This window comes from Megachile rotundata, chromosome 16 (assembly GCF_050947335.1).
Source record: "Megachile rotundata isolate GNS110a chromosome 16, iyMegRotu1, whole genome shotgun sequence".
In the NCBI taxonomy this organism is placed as follows: domain Eukaryota; kingdom Metazoa; phylum Arthropoda; class Insecta; order Hymenoptera; family Megachilidae; genus Megachile; species Megachile rotundata.
The window spans coordinates 5,236,933-5,258,189 of record NC_134998.1 but is presented as its reverse complement, the minus strand read 5'-3'; the positions used below and the strand labels follow the sequence as shown (position 1 = coordinate 5,258,189).

At 33.1% G+C, this 21,257-nt stretch overlaps 2 protein-coding genes and 1 long non-coding RNA gene across 8 annotated transcripts in view; 2 read left to right on the top strand and 1 right to left on the bottom strand.

Moving 5' to 3' along the window:
* LOC143266068 (uncharacterized) overlaps nucleotides 1-1,775 on the top strand; it is a 265,310-nt gene extending 263,535 nt beyond the window's left edge. The window contains exon 4 of the long non-coding RNA XR_013041084.1: nucleotides 1,031-1,775. This is a non-coding gene — a long non-coding RNA (uncharacterized LOC143266068). The remainder of the gene's footprint in view (nucleotides 1-1,030) is intronic.
* The window catches only part of LOC100882449 (CCR4-NOT transcription complex subunit 6-like twin), a 620,172-nt gene that overhangs the window by 425,639 nt on the left and 173,276 nt on the right, over nucleotides 1-21,257 (top strand). The window lies entirely within an intron of this gene.
* LOC105661910 (uncharacterized) lies at nucleotides 9,092-12,478 on the bottom strand. 5 transcript variants are annotated; one of them, XM_076541343.1, is made up of 5 exons: nucleotides 12,332-12,478; nucleotides 12,088-12,213; nucleotides 10,550-10,691; nucleotides 10,351-10,477; nucleotides 9,092-9,398 (listed from the first exon to the last, which is right to left on the bottom strand). In XM_076541343.1, the coding sequence occupies exons 1-5, from the start codon at nucleotides 12,347-12,349 to the stop codon at nucleotides 9,197-9,199; spliced, it is 615 nt and encodes a 204-aa protein (XP_076397458.1). In that variant the 5' UTR covers nucleotides 12,350-12,478; the 3' UTR covers nucleotides 9,092-9,196. The 5 variants fall into 5 exon arrangements, with proteins under 5 accessions (XP_076397458.1, XP_076397462.1, XP_076397459.1 ...); XM_076541347.1 differs by having other exon boundaries at nucleotides 10,550-10,652; XM_076541344.1 differs by having other exon boundaries at nucleotides 12,088-12,210.

Below are 21,257 nucleotides of genomic sequence, written 5' to 3'. Positions count from 1 at the left end.
ATTGGGAAATTTGTGAATTTTGGAACTTAGGGAATGTAGGAAATTTGGGGAATTTAAGAAATTTTGGAATTTAGGAATTTAGGAATTTAGGAATTTTGGAATGTAGGGAATTTAGGGAACTTGGAATTCTGGAATTTTGGAATTTTTGAGTTTTGGAATTCTAAATTTTGGTATTTTAAATGTTAGGAATTTGGGATTTTGAGAATTAGAATTTTGGGACTCCAAATTTTGGGTATTTGGGATTTTAAGAGTTGGAATTACAAGATTCTAAATTTTGCAAATTTGGGATTTTCTAAGTTGGAATTTTGGGAATTTGGGATTTCATATCTTGCGAATTTGAGATTTCAAATTTTGCAATTTTGGGATTCTGAATTTTGAAAGTGGAAATTTTTTGAATTTTGGAATTTTAGAATTCTGGAATTTACAAATTTTGAAATTTTTTGAATTTTTGAATTTTAGAATTCTGGAATTTACAAATTTTGAAATTTTTTAATTTTTGAACTTAAAAGCTGTATTTCCAAATTTCGGAATTTAATGGACTCCTTAACAATGTGAAAATTGTTTATTTTATAAATTTTATAAACTTCTAGTAAATCTAAGAATCTAATAACTTCCTAACTTGACTCCAAAAAAAAATTTTTTAAATCAAAAACATGAAAATTTCGAAAATTAACACACATCCCTTAAAATTAATAAACAAAATTTGAAATAAAATCCGTATAAAGCGCAGCTTTTCATCATTCTCGAAAATAATTGCAAGAAAACGTATCTCGTCGCTGTTTCTCTTTCGTATACAGCTGAGCGTCGAGTTGTTAAATCCAGCAAATGTCGGCTTAAGTCTTGAGTTGACTTTTCGGCTTTGCAAGCACTTGCTGGTAAATTGGAAGCTTTGAATGGCGCTACGATATTCGGCTCTTGAATTGTACCGTGTGTGTTCTCCAGATATTTTGTTTACGTTTTGCCGTTTCATCGCTGTTTTATCGATTATTGTCCTTCACAGTATTCTAACCGCTTTTTGTATCGTTTTCAGGTAAGCACCCGTTCGCCATTTTGTGAGATTAGACTGTTTTGTGAGACGTTCAACTGTTGCTGTGAAAGGTAATATTTTGTGTTTTAATTATTGAAACTAGAGAATTTTAGTATATTTAGTGATATGAGAAAGGTGGGAGTTTGAGGTGTGGGGAGATTAAGAGTTTGGGAAATTGGGAATTTGTTAATTTGAGAATTGGAAAATTTGAGGATTTGAAAATTTGAAAATTTGAGGATTTCAGGATATGGGAATTGAAGAATTGGAGAATTTGAGAATTTGAAAATTTGAAAATTTGAGAATTTGAGAATTTGAGAATTTGAGAATTGAACAATTAGAGAATTGGAGAATTGGACAATTGGACAATTGGACAATTGGACAATTGGAGAATTTGGGTATTTGAGAATTTGGGTATTTGAGAATTTGAGAATTGAACAATTAGAGAATTGGACAATTGGAGAATTTGGGTATTTGAGAATTTGGGTATTTGAGAATTTGGGTATTTGAGAATTTGGGTATTTGAGAATTTGGGTATTTGAGAATTTGGGTATTTGAGAATTTGAGAATTTGAGAATTTGAGAATTTGAGAATTTGAGAATTTGAGAATTTGGGAATTTGAGAATTTGAGAATTGAACAATTAGAGAATTGGAGAATTGGACAATTGGACAATTGGACAATTGGAGAATTTGGGTATTTGATAATTTGAGAATTTGAGAATTTGAGAATTTGAGAATTTGAGAATTTGAGAATTTGGGAATTTGAAAATTTGAGAATTTGAAAATTTGAGAATTTGAGAATTTGAGAATTTGAGAATTTGAGAATTTGAGAATTTGGGAATTTGAGAATTTGAGAATTGAACAATTAGAGAATTGGAGAATTGGACAATTGGAGAATTTGGGTATTTGATAATTTGAGAATTTGAGAATTTGGGTATTTGAGAATTTGGGTATTTGAGAATTTGGGTATTTGAGAATTTGGGTATTTGAGAATTTGGGTATTTGAGAATTTGGGTATTTGAGAATTTGGGTATTTGAGAATTTGAGAATTTGAGAATTTGAGAATTTGAGAATTTGAGAATTTGAGAATTTGAGAATTTGAGAATTTGAGAATTTGAGAATTTGAGAATTTGAGAATTTGAGAATTTGAGAATTTGAAAATTTGAGAATTTGAGAATTAGACAATTAGAGAATTAGAGAATGGGAGAATTGGACAATTGGTGAATGTATGACAAATGATTGCATCGCGTTACAACAACCACCTAAAATAATTAGAAACGAAACGTGTCGTTACAATCCGAATACAACAAATCGTATAAATTAACAATTTCGAAATATCGTTAGACGCACGCCACACAATTTGCAAATGGTGGCTGATGATAGCCTTATCATTAGGAAATGGTGGCAAGCGAAATCCACGTTAAATCCCTCCCTTTCTAGCTTGTTAGCTCGATCTCACTGACGGTAATGAGTCAACCAGGTTTAATTAGGCACAGAACAGGCGCCTAGATACACAGACTGTGTTTCAGTTGGTCACCGTCTGCCGCTTCTCTTTCGTAATCCCTTTACACTCCACTTTGATCGTTTATCGAATCACTACTAATTAATTACTTTCGTTATTCGAACGAGAATGAAAGTTCATAAACAATCGCTAGTATTATACAGGATGTTTCAAATTATATATCTAAATTTATTTAACCGGTAAAAATAAGTGAGGGACAGTTAGATAGCAGGCATGTAACGGACGTTCATGTATCTGGCGGTCATGTAACGGACGTTCATATATCTAGCGATCATGTATCTAGTGGTCACGAAGAAATTTGTTTTAAGATCATTACAAGTTTAATTGTAATTTTATCGTAATTTTAAAGGCAAGATAACTTACTTTCAAACTTTAATAACATTTCAAGATTAGCGTATAAATATTTATATATTTAATTTAATTGTTAATCAATGTGGTTCATAAATTAAATGTACATAACGTATTTTATATATAATAATAATTATATTTATATATTTAGTTTAATTTCTGACCAATGTGATCAATAAATGAAATATACAAAATGTATTATATATATTATATTAATAATATTTATATTTTATGTGAAATTAAATTGTATTTTATACAAAATAGCGTTTTTATGTTTTTCTATATATTTAGCCTATTCATTTGCATATTAAGCCAGTAAAAAATAATTTCCTTAATATTAACAATCATGCAGTTTTCAGCAAAGAAAATATATTTAACAGGCTCAAAACTGACTCTCATTATAGTACTTCGTTATTTTAACCAGTAAATTTAATCTGGAAATACAAATAAAATTGCAAGAGAGGAACGAGCAGAATAATAATTAAAATTATTTTAAACGAACATGTCGAAATAACTCCACGAACTACGAGGATGTTAAAATATGAGATAGATTTAAAAACCGAATCCAGGAAACGAGAAATGCATCCTGACCCATCCCTAATGTAACCGAGGGGAAGAACGAGGTCATTTATTTGGAAACCACATTCTCGACCCAGCTCATTGTCCACGTGTTTTGCGATACACCGCAACAACACCAGAGAAAACCATCATATATTCGGACGAACACTCTCGGTAGTAGATGTACAAGTGGTATGATAAAGAATGAAGGATAAATCGAATAGAAGATCATGCAGTAAGATTATGTTTTATGATTTAATTGGAAAATTTTTGAATTTTCAAATTTTAGGGTGTGTTCATATTGTCAAGTTTTTAAGCTTGCCCTTGAAGTTTTCTTGTTTTGAAATTTCCAAGTTCTCAAGTTCTCAAGTTTCCAAGTTTTCAAATTCTCAGGTGTTTAAATTTTAGAATTCTTCAATTTTCAGATATTCAGGTTTCCAAATATTCAAATTTTAAACTTTACACATCCTCAATTTCCCAAATCTTCATATTATTTTCTACATTTTTTTATCCATAAAAATTAAGTAGACCACACTGAAGTTCTAGCGCGTCCCGCAAGATGGCGTGCTAGGAGCACATAGCATTTTTCCAACATACTATGCATATTCTTAACCAACTATAATTATGCAGCTATAATTCTTACTACTCGCTAATAACCATAATTTTTATACAAATATTTTCATAAATGTACACGAATAAAAATATTTCCATAAATATGCAGAAATAGGATCTAACTCCGTGAAGAACGTTGAACAAAGTTGCAACTTACATTTTATAAAATTCCCGAGTTTAATTCCTTTTATACTCAGAGCAGATCTCTATAAAGTAACAGCAAGTACGGTATTACGTGGAAGCTTATTCATAATGCTCTGCCATAACCAGAACACGACTAGCTCCATTAAGTGTACCAGACGGATTATGCGCACCCATTTAGAACCGAGTTAAACTTCAGCTGTGTGCAGAAATCCTTGACAGTGATCCACAAATTGCAGTCAAGTACACGTATCGTGCGTACTTTGTAGCGTGGTTTAATAAGTAAGAGCCAAGGGATTTTGTACATTCGCAGTCCCCCTCTGATTTTCATTTAAATGCAAGAAAATACATCGACGAAATGGGACAATCGCTGTTAAGGCGGACCTTTAAAGGAATCCCACGGGTTTCAACATTTTCTTGCAGATAACGCCGGATGGGGCTACAATGTTTGCTGTTGAAGTCTACTTGTTAAGGAGTTAGGATACGTTATCTTCATCTGCGGTACTAAACATAAAATGGGACTGGTTTCGATGCGAGATTCAATTTCTGCGAGGCGATTTAGTGTGAGGGGCAGATTATTTAGATAAACTTCGGTAATTCTTGGTATTTCAAAAATACGTAGAAAATTCTGAGTATGAAATTTAATATTAACTTATGGATTTTGGCCTAATTAAATAGTAATACGTTTCCCGCCATTTCTGGGAGTTGCTTTAAAATGGCGAGATGTGTTTAGGATTTAAATTATTATTGAAATATTAAGACAAACTTCGGTAAATAATTCTTGGTATTACAAAAAATAATATAAAGTTATTCTTCGTATGAAATTTAATATTATATCTTATGGATTTTGGGTAAATTAAATAGTAATACATTTCCCGCCATTTCTGGGAGCTGATTTAAAATGGCCGTCAATAAAACCTAATGACTCTACAGTGCGTTCTGGACTTAAATTACTATTGAAGTATTAAAATAAAATTCTGTAAATAATTCCTGTTATTTCAAAGAATAATATAAAATTAGTCCTCGTACAAAATATATTACAATTCATGAATTTCTTCGAAAAAAAAATAAATACGTTTCTCGCCATTTCCATTAGTTGTTTAAAAATAACGGACAACAAACAAAATGGCTGTACGTCCAGAGTATAAATTATTATTAAAATACATTAAGAAACAGAAAAGATGTTTCTCGTAAACGCTGAAAAGATGTAGCAATCGTCATAAAACTCTCCGGGAATGCATTCCTAAGCGTAAAGACTTCATTACGAATATTGCTGGTCGCATTTCGAAGAACCGTGGAAGGAGGCTGAAAGAGACTCTGAGGAGCGATTAAATCGAAAGCGGAAAACTTCAGACGGCACTAGCTTTCTTCAGATTTATGTATCGCGGACGAAAGTAAACTAAGTTATAATCACTCGGTAGATAGTTTGAAAGATTAAAGATTCGACGAGAAAGCCTGTTCACGGATTCTCACGCTAATTAATTCTTGTGCCATTAATAATGTCTTAATAGCGAGCGAGTTCGCTGGTGATCGCCATTGCTTCGACGATTAAGGTTCGGTAATGCGGTGTATATTACAAAATTCACGATACGATCGAGCAAACAACGTTGCATGCTGCGAAACTTATCCGATGTTGTGAAATAAACTTCTTTCCTTTCATTTAGAACTTCATTTTCTATGCGGTCAGATATTTATCTGTGTTTATTAACGTTTATGGTATGTTCGGATCGAAGTTACGGTTTATCGTGTGGTCTGATAATTGAGATGTTTTTGAGGTTACTTTGTGGGGTTTTTAAGGTTAATGTGGTAGTTGTATTTTTAAGATTAGGTTGGCTGGAATGTTTTTAGGTTAACTGAGGTATTTTTAAGGTCAATTTGACTACTCATGTGTTTTTAAAGTTAAATGGACGATTGAGATGTTTGAAAGATTCATAATTGAGATGGCCTGAAGGTGACGTCGGCCATCTTGACGTCACGTGTGCTCAAAATGGCCGCCGCCAGCGCCATCTAACCACAGTTGCTATCCATATATTTGTATTATTGACATTTACAGTGTGTATATTTTTAATTTTAACACTCTACACATCTGCTACACGCATGTAACTAATATACTTAACTAATATGTCTAATATACATAACTAACCCTACATAAACCCTCTTTCCACAACATTAAACAAAATTTTCTTTGCATATCTTAAACCTGCCCTTATATTTGTATTCTAAATTACACTAGCTTTTCTGTATAAAATTATTTGAATTTTGCATAAACTAACAGTACATGAAGCGAAAATGTACAGAAGACCCATTTTCGAGAAAATCAAGTTCAAAATTTTTTCCCCAAATGTAACTCTGGTTACAAACGCGCCCTTAATGTTTATAATTACTTACAAATTACTTTGTCACCGTTTCAAATTGCTTTCGCCTCGCCACGGGAACGCAGCCATTTAAACAACTATGAACGTCATTAGAGCAACGCAGGAGCGAGGATCGCTAGGGAAAAACGCACATTTTCCACCGATCCGTATATCATAATAATCCGGAGAATTATTACTGGCCAAGTAAAAAGCCCCGGGATTCCGCTCATTGTGCTGCGTGACCGTACAATCACGAGCTGATTTCTTGCTAACGCTGGAAAGAAAGTCTTTAAGCTTTTGTGTCGAAAAAGGGTCATCATAGTTTGCATAAATACTTACTATATTTTTTAATCTGGCATTCCTTCCATCATTAACGTGGAAAAATAGTATTTGTATTTTTGCATCTAACGGATTTAGTCAGATAAGATTTTCAATAAACATTCATTCATGTCTCCATGTCTCAATGTCTCAATATCTCAATATCTCAGTGTCTCAGTATCTCCATGTCTGAGTGTCTCAATGCCTCAATCTCTGTGCCTCAATGTCTCAGTGCCTCAATGTCTCAATGTCTCAATGTCTCGATGTCTCAGTGCCTTAATGCCTCAATGTCTTAATGTCTCAGTGCCTCAATGTCTCAGTGTCTCAATGTCTCAGTGTCTTAATGTCTCAGTGTCTCAATGTCTCAATGTCTCAATTTCTCAATGCCTCAATGTCTCAGTGCCTCAATGTCTCAGTGTCTCAATGTCTCAATGCCTCAATGTCTCAGTGTCTCAATATCTCCATGTCTGAGTGTCTCAATGCCTCAATATCTCAATGTCTTAATGTTTCAATGTCTCAATGTCTCCATATCTGAATGTCTCAGTGCCTCAATGTCTCAGTGTCTCAATGTCTTCATGTCTCAATGTCTTCATGCCTCAGTGTCTTCATGTCTCAATGTCTTCATGTCTCAATGTCCTCATGTAAACAGAAAAATGAGCTTGTGCTATAAATGATCACAGAAAGTTAGTTGCGAATTAAATATCGAAACTCGAATTCAATTAGCGACACCTGTAAAATCCACTGTCCCCCAGAAACAGAGATCAAAGTTAAGTCCTTAAAGCTCAGCCCCGCGGAAGCATGGCGGGCAGGCTGTAATAAGTAACCGGTCGTAATCCTAGGAGAAATCGATGGTGCAAGCTGTGTGTGAAGTTCCATGGGATAAAGCCTGCGCCGCGAGGCAAATAGACGGCCAGACGAGGCGAGGGGTCGTGAACTTGCGTTGTTTCGTGGAAATTATGGGTATGGTTTCCTCGTGGCACATACCGGGTTGTGATACCTCCGGCTGTCGATCGTTCGACGAAGAGACCGGGTATACAACCGGAAGTTGCAACAATATGACGGTACCTTTACAGGGATCCGTAGCAAGGAAGAAATTAACCCTTTCTACTTCGAATACTATCTTGGACTACGATACTTCCTTGAAGTTGCTCTTCGGGTTAGGTATAAATAGAGTTCTATGTACCTGCTGCAATTTTGTGCCGAGATAAGGTAACAATAATTGTGTGTACACATGGCCGGTAATCAAGATTACACATTTTTTTGCTGCGGACGTAATAAATGTATGTTATTATCGTTTTTATGGCTTGCAATATTGTATGCCGTGAGATAGATAAGAAAGTTTTTTAATGTTTCAATTTAAGTGGACATAGAATGAAGATTCTGGTAAATTGTGTAATAATATTGTGGCTAGTAACAGTTTCTAATGTAGCGGGTAGTAATGTGGCAATAAATAATTTTTAGTAGCTATTAATATTGAAATTATTGTGGTTAATGCTTTTATCTGGTTGTATACATCGGTTGTTAATACAGCAGCCACTAATATAGTACTTAGGAATCGAGTAGCTACTTATATGGTCGTTAGGAATCGAGCAGCTACTTACAGGGTAGTTAGAAAGCGAGCAGCTACTTATATAGCAGCTAGTGACACAACTAATAATTTAATAGGTGATAATATAGGTAGCTTAGGTAATAATTTAGCAGCTAATAATATACAGTTAATGTAGTAGCTAGTTTTATACATCATCTGTTTATGCAGCAGGCAATAACATAATAGGTGGGTATGTAGCAGCCACTTATGTAACGTTTACTAGTACAGTAACCACTAATAATTTAGTTGCTGATATTAAAGTTTATGTAGTAGCTAGTTATATACATCAGTTGTAATGTAATAGTCATTAATATAGTAGTTTCTAATATAACAATTACCAATGTAGTAGCTAGCAACATAACGGCTATTAACGTAGCAGCCAGAAATGCAGCAGCTACTAATATAGCAGTTACAAATATAACAGCTACTAATGTAGCAGCCAGAAATACAGCAGCTATTAATATAGCAGTTAGTATAACAGCTACTAATATAGCAGCCATTAATATAACAGCTACTTATATAGCAGCCAATAACATCTCACCTATCAGCAGCTTTTCTAAAAGCTAGTTTAACAATGTTTGCACAAAATTTTCCCATTTACAACAATTAATTAAATAAACGTAACATAATTGCATGAATTTTTATTGACACCATCAAACAGTTACATACACATATACAACACTCTATTAATTTTTACAAACTAATCCACATAACAATAAAACTAAATTTTTCTATCCTCTGCTATGTTTCGGTCGAAAGCTTTTCGGAGGAGATGAAAGTTGAGCTTGCGAATCTTCTGATGCAGTATTGCACGGAGCTAATCCAGTATTTTTATATTGATAACTGCCGTATGAATATCCACATAAAGGGCAGATCATTCGAACCTTCTTCGCGCGTTTCATCATCAGCGGCACGAAACAGAGAGGCCAACACCTGTTGAAAAGGTATCATATCGCAACTCATACTAGCTTTGAAGCTCTTGAATAGAGTGCGTTAGATAGCAGCTAGATAAATGACCGACAGGTAATTGGTTTTAACCGTAAAGGATTGCAAAGATGGAAACAGCAAACTGTAATTGTTACAGTTTACAATGCATTGCTAAAAAAGAAAAAAATAGCTATAGTGAATGTTTGGAAGGAGATCGCGTACAAAATGGCGTGTTTTGACAAAGTTCGGGCGGTCGCAATGCGAACGCAGCGTATTCACGGACAAGTTAAACGAGTGGTGGTTTAAGTTCTGAGACCGCTCATTAATCTTTTATCCTGACGCGAAGAGCTGAACCGACGGACAGGCAGCGTGAAATTAATTGTTGGCTACCTGTGCGCCAACCGAAACCGGCTCTGTATTCTGAATCATCGTCATTGATGCGTGCCGGGTTAACCTAACCTCCAATTTCGATGGCAGTCGGCAATTTTTTCCCGCCAGAAATTTCCATTAAGGGAATTGCTGGTATTAGTTGATAGCTAAGAATTATTAATATTGTTAGCTAATTAGCAATGGAGATAGGGAATAATTTATATAATAATTAGATAATTATATAGTAAATTATTTCATAAGTTACTTATATTTTATCATAAAACTAAAGTTGTACAAAAATATTTCAGCAAATAAAGTACATCTAATTAAAAGTAAAATATGCGAAGTACCTTTTTATTAAAAAAGTGACTCTAAAGCTAATCTACCGATGTAAAATGACAAACAAAAAAGGGCAACGGAAATTATGTTGAGTAATTAAATATTCTTCTGAAAACTCATCTTGTTATACGGACTGGCAATTAACCGCGTTAAAAATAATCGGGGAAATATTCGTTTTGTGTAGAGATGTATAAACAAATCGTATGAATTTTCTATGAAAACATGAAATGTTTGTAAAATTTGCACGTACCCTAAAAGACAGAGAGCTCCGATATGGGATGTTGTTAATTTGTCTCCCCGAGCGTGTAGCGTGGGCACCGCTTCCTTTTTACATCTTGGACAAAGCTTTTTCTCGCTGTGCGACTTCCACGTGTCCACTGTCGCAAAACAATAAATGACATAACATTTTTCAACGCGATACAAAGAATTATTGTCGTGAAGAACCGTACCGCGGGTCGCGTACACTTTTCTCGGCTCGCTTTTCCTGCTGTTGCCTGTCCTTACGGATCCCTTTGAAGTTAGCTGTTTTGACGCTGCTCTCGACTCTTTCTCCTGATATTTTGCAAAGGATGTTCGATTTCTACTAAATATCTTAAATTGACGTGAAAAATTGGAGCAAATTTGGTGTAGGGAAAATGGCAATATAGGAAGATGTAAAATATTATATGGGAGAAGGTTGTTTTAGAAAAAAATGTGATAAAGTTTTATTAGAGAAAGATACAGGAGGTATTCTTAGAAACAGATGTGGCAGAAGAGAGTTTTATTAGAAAAAGATGTGATATAAGAGGAGGTTTTGTTAGAAAAAGATGTGATATAAGAGGAGGTTTTGTTAGAGAAAGATGTGATATAAGAGAATGGTTTCTTGGAAACAGATATGATACAGAAAAAGTGTTTTTTAAAGGAAGATGTGATATATAAGATTTTCTTAGAGAAAGTGGCGATATATGAGAAAGTTTACTTGGAGAAAAATGTGATATAGGAAAAGGTTTTTTTAGAGGAAGATGTGATATACAAGAAAGTTCTTTTAGAGAAAAGTGTAACATAGAAGAAGATTTTGTTAGAGAAAAATGTGATATAGAAAGTTCCTTTAGAGAAAGCTGCAATATAGGAAGAGGTTTTCTTAGACAAAACTGTAGTATAAAAAGAATGTTTCACTAAGGAGTAATGATGTGCTACTAAACTTTACTACAATAAGGTGGTGATAAAAAAAGGTTCCTGTTGAAAAAAAATGGCGATATAATAAAAGTTTATGAAAAGTGGCAATGTTGTTCCTCTTTAGACAAAATGATAATGTAATAGCAAAATTTCCTAAGGATGGCGATGACTTTAAATAAGACTTCTATTAAGGAAATGGCGATATAGAGAAAGTTTTCCCTAGAAAAAATGATGACGTAGAGAGTATTTCTCCCCAAGAAAAATTATAATGTGCTAGTAATCTATTATAGAAGAAATAAAGAAACAGGAGAAAGCTTCTGTAAGAAAAACACCAAGTAGATTTCCCTATGGAAAATTCCTCCACATTTATTGCAATACTCACTATTTCACCCTAGGGAATTTTATCATTTTTCCATAATATGTAGTTGTAAATTATGTACTGTTGGAAGTTGACAAATAATTCATTAAGCACACATTATGATTGTCCCTAGGAAAATCTACCAACTTCGCTATTATGCAATATATGTAGTGTAATATGTAATATAAGAAAAGTCCTGCGAATATTGTCAATAAACAATTTCTCAAAAAAGCCTTGGCAAAAAATTCATTAAACACACCTTGTAATTTTCTTTAGGAAAATCTACCAACTTCTCTATTATACAATATGCAATATATGTAATGTAATGTATTAATGCAATATAAAAAAATTCTGAAAACACCGTCAATAAACAGTTTCTCAGAAAAGTCTTGAACCCGATAAAAATATATCTAGATGAATCTATAATATTGTTAAAATTATGTTTCCGTATAAGACCATGGCGATATATCGTACCTGAATTAAGTATTGGTTGGAACGTTTCGGATGAAATTCACGAATGTGGTTGAGCAACCCGTACGTGTCCCTTCCTCTATCGCTTACTCGTTTGTCACACACGGGACACCATGTAGCCACGTACTGCTGTAACGAAAACCGGGAAAATAACGTAACGTATGATATCATTGATTTTCTAACCTCCATGATTCTTCACGAGTCCCCGTTTCCGCAGCGCGTAATAAAACAGGCCAAAGAAAACAACCTGTGCTCCACATATCATGCTTCTTCCTTTTGTAAACGCGAATCCTTATTTCGTCGTCGGTTTGCCGAGCATGATAGGGACAAATGTTCGTTGCGCAAACTTTAAATGACGGAATTGCGACGATGGAGTCTGAACTTGTTCGCGTACCGGAAGGCGGATCTGCAGTGAATTTGGTTTATTTTCTGGTGTCTCGATTGGGGGACTGTGACTGATGTCGGTGTATTAATATTTTGATATTTTTGACTGTGTAATATTTAGATTTTGTTAATTTAACATTAATTTTTTTTATCACATTTTATCGTGATCTTGGATGTCGATGAGATTGAAGTGGAAGAGCCAATATTGTTTTGTGATGGTATTACTGCACTACGGTTATACTATTCTACTGTACTATTATTTTATTAATTTTATTACTATTCTATTTCACAGTCTCGTTACATTAAAATTTCATTATATCACCATATCACTGTATCAGTATTTCATTATTTTACTATTTCACCATTTCACTATTTCAACTGTTTCACTATTTTACTATTTCATTATTTCACTCTTTCACTATATCATTATTTTACTATTTTACTGTTTCACTATTTTACTATTTTACTATTTTACTATTTCATTATTTCATTATTTCATTATTTCATTATTTCATTATTTCACCATTTCACTATTTTATTATTTCATCATTTCACTATTTCACTATTTCTTGAATTTACTATTTCACTATTTCATGTATTTACTATTTCATTATTTCACTGTTTCACTATATCATTATTTTACTATTTTACTGTTTCACTACTTCACTACTTTACTATTTCATTATTTCACCATTTCACTATTTCATTATTTTACTATATCATTATTTCACTGTTTCACTACATCATTATTTTACTATTTTACTGTTTCAGTATTTCACTGTTCATCTGCTTATCTATTCTACTATACCACTATACTACTATACTACTATACTACTATACTACTATACTACCATACTACTATACTTCCATCATTAAATATATAGTATCACTGTCACTAATTATACTAAGTACCAATGCTACTATTATGCCATCTGTTATTTTACTGTATTACAATGCTACTATTCGACAAATTATTTATCTTATTATTCTACTGTTTCACTATTTCATTACACAATATTTCTTTCACTGTATGACTATACGAACATATTATATTACCATATTACTATACAGCCACATTACTATGTTACTACAGCACTGTATTATTACTGTATTATGACTATATTATTGTACCACTATTTTTCTGTATTACTGTACTACTATAGTACTACTAGTATAATGCTTCTACTATAGTGCTACTACTATAGTACTGCTATTATAGTTCTACTACTATGGTACTGCTATTATAGTGTTACTACTATAGTACTACTACTGTATTATACTACTCAACCATACTATTACACTTCTTAGTACTACTACTACTATGCTACTACTATAGTACTGCTGTTATAGTGCTACTATTATGTTACTACTATTATAGTGCTACTACTATAGTACTACTACTGTATTATGCTATTCAACCATTCTATTACACTTCTTAGTACTACTACTATTATGCTACTACTATAGTACTGCTGTTATAGTGCTACTACTATGGTACAACTATTACAGTGCTACTACTATAGTACTACTACTGTATTATACTACTCAACCATACTATTACACTTCTTAGTACTACTACTACTATGCTACTACTATAGTACTGCTGTTATAGTGCTACTATTATGGTACTACTATTATAGTGCTACTACTATAGTACTACTACTGTATTATGCTATTCAACCATTCTATTACACTTCTTAGTACTACTACTATTTTGCTACTACTATAGTACTGCTATTATAGTGCTACTACTGTAGTGCTACTATTATAATGCTACTACTATGGTACTACTACTGTATTATGCTACTCAACCATACTATTATACTTCTTAGTACTACTACTACTATGATACTACTATAGTACTGCTATTATAGTGCTACTAGTATGGTACTACTATTATAATGCTACTACCATAGTACTACTACTGTATTATGCTACTCAACCATACTATAACACTTCTTAGTACTACTACTGCTATGCTACTACTATAGTACTGCTATTATAGTGCTACTACTACGGTACAACTATTACAGTACTACTACTATAGTACTACTACTATATTATACTACTCAACCATACTACTACACTTCCACCCCATTACTACTACTACCTATCTTACTACACGATTCAATAAAATTACTTTCTCTTACTTCACAATTTAACCATAAATAATAGTTTTGCCTCCTACAAAAATAATTCGTCGACAATAATAAGATCAGACAATAAAGTAAAAAAAATCTAACAAAATGGACCCCAGACGGAAAGAGCTTTGTCACGTTTCAGAAGTTAGTCACCGAGTCCAGAAGTGGCGCTCGAAGGAAGCAATCTTCGGTGAACGGAAGGGTAGGAGGAGTTCAGAGGGGTAGGAGCTTTTCCTGAATGCGGTATGAGAAGTTCATACCGGAGTCAAAAGTTTCAGACAAAGGCTCGCGCAAAATGCAGCCCAAGTTCGCTGGTTCTGAGTTTCCGGAATTTCCTTAGTAGCCTATCAAATCTTAGATAATGCTTCAGATAGCCGTATAAGTCACGAGATTTCCGGTTCATGTCCTCAACCTGATGAGTCACATGTCAGACAACAACTATCTCAATTTCATGTTTTTTCTTTTCCAAAATTTTGAATTATTTTGTTTAATATTTCGTAGTTCACGACAGCCTCGTGTGGAATGTTTGACTGCTTAATTTTAGTCGAATAGTTTTTTCTTTTGATAAAGTGGAAAATGATAAAATGGTAAAAAATTTGTTTCGAAGTCAATAAAAACTCTAGTAATATTGTTTCTATGCAAAATGAAACCAAAAATGCAACGATTTAAACTTATCCATAAGTGCTTTTACCGTATTTCACAGCTGAGTCCGACGCCATTTTGTGACCCGCCCCATAACGACGTAGCGTCACGTGGGTAGCAACCACTGGCGGGAAAATTCAAACACGTTCTCTATAGTTTCCTACATATCAATTCTTTTTTCTTGATACATCTGCAGATAAATTCGCTCGATGTATTCAACGCTTTCAGTTACGCTTCCTACATGTGTACATATTTTGTTTTATACTTTTTCCGCATTTCACTTTTTGTGTACCGTTCCCGTTTTTTATGATTCTTCCGAGCTATCGGACTCCAGAGAAAATTCCTTCTATTTTTGACTAAAAATATTCACAGTTGTATAGCTGTGCAGGAGTCTACATTATTTTTTATAAAAGAAAATTTTTCTGGGTATTTTTGTAAAAGAAACAACAATTTCGATGGAGATGAGATCTACAAAATCAATTTTTTTTTGTAGATTCTATTTTCAAATAAAGTGGGATAAAAGTTAAAAGTATTTTGGTGGTCAGAGTTCTATATATTTCTTTTCTAGTTTGTTTTCGTTAACCTTTTACCTTAATATGGTACAGATACAGGAGTGTTCACAAGAAGCTAGTTATATTGCATAAATGTAATTTCCAAAAAATTTCAAATTTTGCTATAAATATAAGCAGTTCACTTATATCATATACTCTCATGAGTAGTTTACTTACATCAAATCCTATCATGTACTATCATAATTAGTTCACTTAAATCATATACTATCATATACTATTATAAGTAGTTCACTCATATCATATATTATCATACACTATCACAAGTAGTTCTCTTATATCATATACTATCCTAAGTAGTTTACTTATATCATACACTATCATATACTATCATAAGTAGTTTACTTATATCATACACTATCATATACTATCATAAATAGTTCACTTACATCATGTATTGTCATCGGTAAAGTAGCAAATAACAAACCAGTAAACAATTTCTTTGGAATCCAAAATCCACATTTTTCACCTAAAACAAAGCTGTCCTCGAAATCACGTGGATGTGACAGGTTTTCGGAAGTGCAGTCCCGTTTCAGGGAGGAGTGGTTCGGCAGAAAAAGAGATAATTCAATTAGAGGACGAAGACGCGCGTGTCGGGTGGAAGAAGCGGATCGTGCCATGCCGTTGGCAGTGGGTCAGAAAATCAGGTCACGTGGAAGAGGCGGCGAAGAAAGGAAAATGGTGGGGGCCGTGTACCGTTATGCTCGTCTGGCGTCTTCGCACCTGGAGCTTCTTTCGCGTCGAGGAACACGAGTGAAAGAAAAAAAAAAGGGAACAAATCGTTGCCGATGTGGGCGAGGATGCATTGAAACCCACGCGCGTTACCTCGGATTTTCTTCCTGGCTCTTTATGCGAAATTCAACGGCACAGGCCTGCTGAATTTCGACCCGATGAAAAAGCTAGCGAAATCACGCAAATGGCGGGCACCTCGAATAAAATATTGAAAGCTTCTTCGCTGACATGTGTGCATGTATGCCTGATTCAAAGATGGTGGTTTTAATTATAAAACTCTCTGCCGGAGAGATGTGGACTCTAGGCAGATAACAAATATGACCCGGAGCTCGTGTGTTTGGGCTTCTTCGTGTGCATGTGTGTTTGATTTAAGGATGGTGGTTTTAATTAGAAAAATCTCCGGTGGGAATATATGAATGTCCGATATGTGGACTGAATGGGACGAGAATGAATCGGTGATTTTTGGACATGTTCTATTTTAGGTTCTTGCAATGCAGAAGCTTTGATCAATGTCTTGATAGTAATCAGAGTGGTATGACATTATTTTTTGTACGTTTTTTGTGAAAATTATTTTATATTCTATGGATGTATTTTTTAGTTTCAGTATTCTATGTTTGGAGGCAGTTTGTTAGGTAGAGGTCATCTAATCTTAGAGTTGCACATGTGAGTATCTAATGTTCATTAGGTAAAATTGATCTAAACTCAATGCTCCACATGTAGGTATCTAATGCTTGTTAGGTAAAATTGACTTAATCTCAGTGTTCCACATGTGGGTACCTAGTGTTCATTAGGTAAAATTCACCTAGTCTCAGTGTTCCACATGTGGATGCCTAATGTTCATTAGGTAAAATTGTCTTAAACTCAATGCTCCACATGTAGGTATCTAATGCTTGTTAGGTAAAATTGACTTAATCTCAGTGTTCCACATGTGGGTACCTAGTGTTTATTAAGTAAAATTCACCTAGTCTCAGTGTTCCACATGTGAGTATCTAATGTCCATTAGGTAAAATTGATCTAAACTCAATGCTTCACATGTAGGTATTTAATGCTTGTTAGGTAAAACTGACTTAATCTCAGTGTTCCACATGTGGGTACCTAGTGTTTATTAAGTAAAATTCACCTAGTCCCAGTGTTCCATATGTGGGTGCCTAATGTTCATTAGGTAAAATTGACTTAAACTCAATGCTCCACATGTAGGTATCTAATGCTTGTTAGGTAAAACTGACTTAATCTCAGTGTTCCACATGTAGGTACCTAGTGTTCATTAGGTAAAATTGACTTAAACTCAATGCTCCATATGTAGGTATCTAATACTTGTTAGGTAAAGCTGACCTGACTTCAGTGTTCCACATATGAGTACCTACTACTTGCTAAATAAAATTGATCTAACCTCAGCCTTCCACATATGCTCACCTAATATTCATTATATAAAACTGACCTAATCTCAGTGTTCGATACGTGAATACCTCCTATTTATTTCCTAAAATTGATCTAATCACAATATTCTACACATGTCCATTGTTTACCAGACAGCCTTTCACCAAGTATGTGATGAAACTATAATGCAGTTACCTCGCTCGAACATTTTGTCTCGACTTTTTTGTTTCTTCGAAAATCGTTGTAAATTACCGTCGAACAAAAGCTTGTACAAACTTTTCATTGTAGCGCTAACAGCAGACATTAATTACGTGACAGAACTTTAACGAAAATGGCCTGCAGTTGTTATGAAATGTTGTAAACATCATAACAAGTACTTCACGAAAGTTTGGGTTGCTGTCACAACTCTGTATAACTCAAAATCGTGATGGCTCGCGTTGCTATCACTCCTTTTTGCATGTTTACCGCTGTGGTGGAAAGTGTGCGTTTATGTATATGACGTGTGGAGTCATTAATTAGTTTACATAGAAATAATGAACATTTCAAATTTCAAATGTTTTACAAAGGTTTAAAATAAAATTACATTTATTGTACAATTTTTTAAAATGTACTTTAAAAATTTATTTTATACATAAAGAAATTTAATGAACGACTGACTAATGTACAAAATGTATGAAATGTTAATTACCACATATGATAAGAGTATGAAATATTGACCATCGTTCAAACATTGATGAAATGATGTCTAATACATATGAACAATTTAAAAAGTATTAATTAACATATGTGTACAATTTGTCATATGTTAATTGTCACATATGAATAGTTTGATAAGTATGTTAATTAACACATATGTACAATTTGTAAAGTGTTAATTGACACATATGAACAATTTGAAAACTGTGTTAATTATCATATATGTACAATATGTAAAACGTTAATTGACACATGTGAACAGTTTGATAAGTGTGTTAATTAACACATATGTACAATTTGTAAAGTGTTAATTGACACATATGAACAATTTGAAAACTGTGTTAATTAACACATATGTACAATTTGTAAAGTGTTAATTGACACATATGAACAATTTGAAAACTGTGTTAATTATCACATATGTACAATATGTAAAATGTTAATTGACACATATGAACAATTTGAAAAATCATCACATACGTACTATTTATAAAGTGTTAATTAACACATGTGAACAATTTGAAGAGTGAGTTAATTGATACATATGTACAATTCGTAAAATGTCAATAGACACATGTGTGCAATTTTTAAATTCTTAATTGACACATGTGAACAATCTGTAAAATATTAAGTATCACATGTGTAAAATTTATAAATCCTTAACTAGCATAAAATTAACACATACAAATGTCACATACGATTTTATAAAATATTAATTGCCAAATGAAAAATGAATGAAATATTAACACATGTCAATTTATGTCGAATATGTAGAATCTATGAAATATTGATTAACCTCATTAAAATCGATCAAATTTCCCGAACAATTACCTAATTAACTGCAACTAATTAATTTGCTCCAATGAACGCTATAACAAAAAATGATCGTACAACTCGAAGTTTGAATTGGATAAGAAAGCTAAGAATGATAAATCTGTACGTTTTATAAGTTGGTACTTTGTAGTTTCAACGCGCTTTCATCGTCGGGCAGGATGAGCAACAAGAAAAATACGGGTAAGCGCGGTGAAATTTATTGCCGGCGTGTTTCTCGCTACGAAAAACCATCCGACGTATCTATAATAATGATTCTCCATTTGAGGTACTTTTCTCTTGCTTAGTTTTTACGAGGAGTGCTTTCAAGTTGTATGGCTGCGCTGTGATTGTAAATCGCGATAGGGGCGTGCAATACGACTTTCGCAATCACTTGGCATGAAACTACGCCGAAGACCTGTTTTACATTCACTGCAAACAAGATATATACAAGCGGAGTTATTATGTAACTATGTTGATCCAAGATACAGTAGTGCTTTGATTATCTGAGCTTAAACTAATCGGCGCGTTCAAACGTTGATTGAATAATGATATGGAAGAAGAACCTGTATTTATCGATATGTATGATAGTTTAGATATGAATAATAAACGTTGACAGGGATGTTTGAAGAAGTTTTATCGTTCTTGTTGTTTGATGCGATTTATTGAGTGTTTTAGGGTAACAATTTTGGTTCTGTTGTGTATGGGTAGTGGAGGGTTATATTGAGTGCTTTAATTGGGACTTTTATATTAGAGGCGCCATCTCTTGGCGTTGGTTGATATTTTGGCAATTTTTTAATTTTAGAATTTAAGAGTTTTGGAATTTTGGAATCCTGAAATTTTGAAATTTTGAAATTTAGGGGATTTTGAGAATTTTGAAATTTAGGCAATTTTGGGAATTTAGGAAATTTAGGAAATTTAGGGAATTTCGGGAATTTTGGGAATTTGGGAATTTAGGGATTTTATGAAATTTTGGAATTTTAGAATTATAGAATTTATAAATTTTGGAATTTTGGAATTTAGAGAATATGGAGAATTTAGGGAATTTTGGGAATTTTAGAAATTTTGGGAATATTGGAAATTTTGGGGATTTTGGGAAATTTGGGAATTGTAGGAATTTTGGAATTTTGTGAGTTTTGGGAATTTTGATAAATTTGGGAATATTGGAAAGTTTGGGAAATTTGTGAATTATGGGAATTATGAGAATTATGGGAATTTTGGAAATTTAGGGAATTCTGGAATTTTGGGAATATTGGAATTTAAATAATTTAGGGAATTTTTAAATTTCAGTTTTAGAATTTTGAAATTTAGGATTATTGGAATTTATGAAATTTTGAGAATTTTGGGAATCCTGGAATTTTGTAATTTTGTAATTTTGTAATTTAGGGAATTCTGGAATTTAGGGAATTTTGTAATTTTGTAATTTTGTAATTTTGTAATTTTGTAATTTTGTAGTTTTGTAATTTTGAAGTTTTATAAATTAGGAATTGTAGGATTTTAACTTTCAGAATTCTGGAATTTGAGAATTCAGAAATTTAATTATTGAGTACTTAAGATATACAGGAATTTAGGAATTTTTTAATTTTGTAATTTGAAAGTTAGTGCCATTAGAAAAACTATGAGTGTATAAATGAATGGATTTGGAGAAATATAAATTAACAAATTTTTGAACTCGCAAATTAACAAAATTGGAATTTTGAAGTTTGATAGCTAGAATCTTTATTATACTTATAAGAAGTGGGAAATTTAAGAATTTAAACCAAAACTCATCCACAAATTTTGTACTACGTACATCTCTTTTGAAGCAGCCTGTATAGACAGG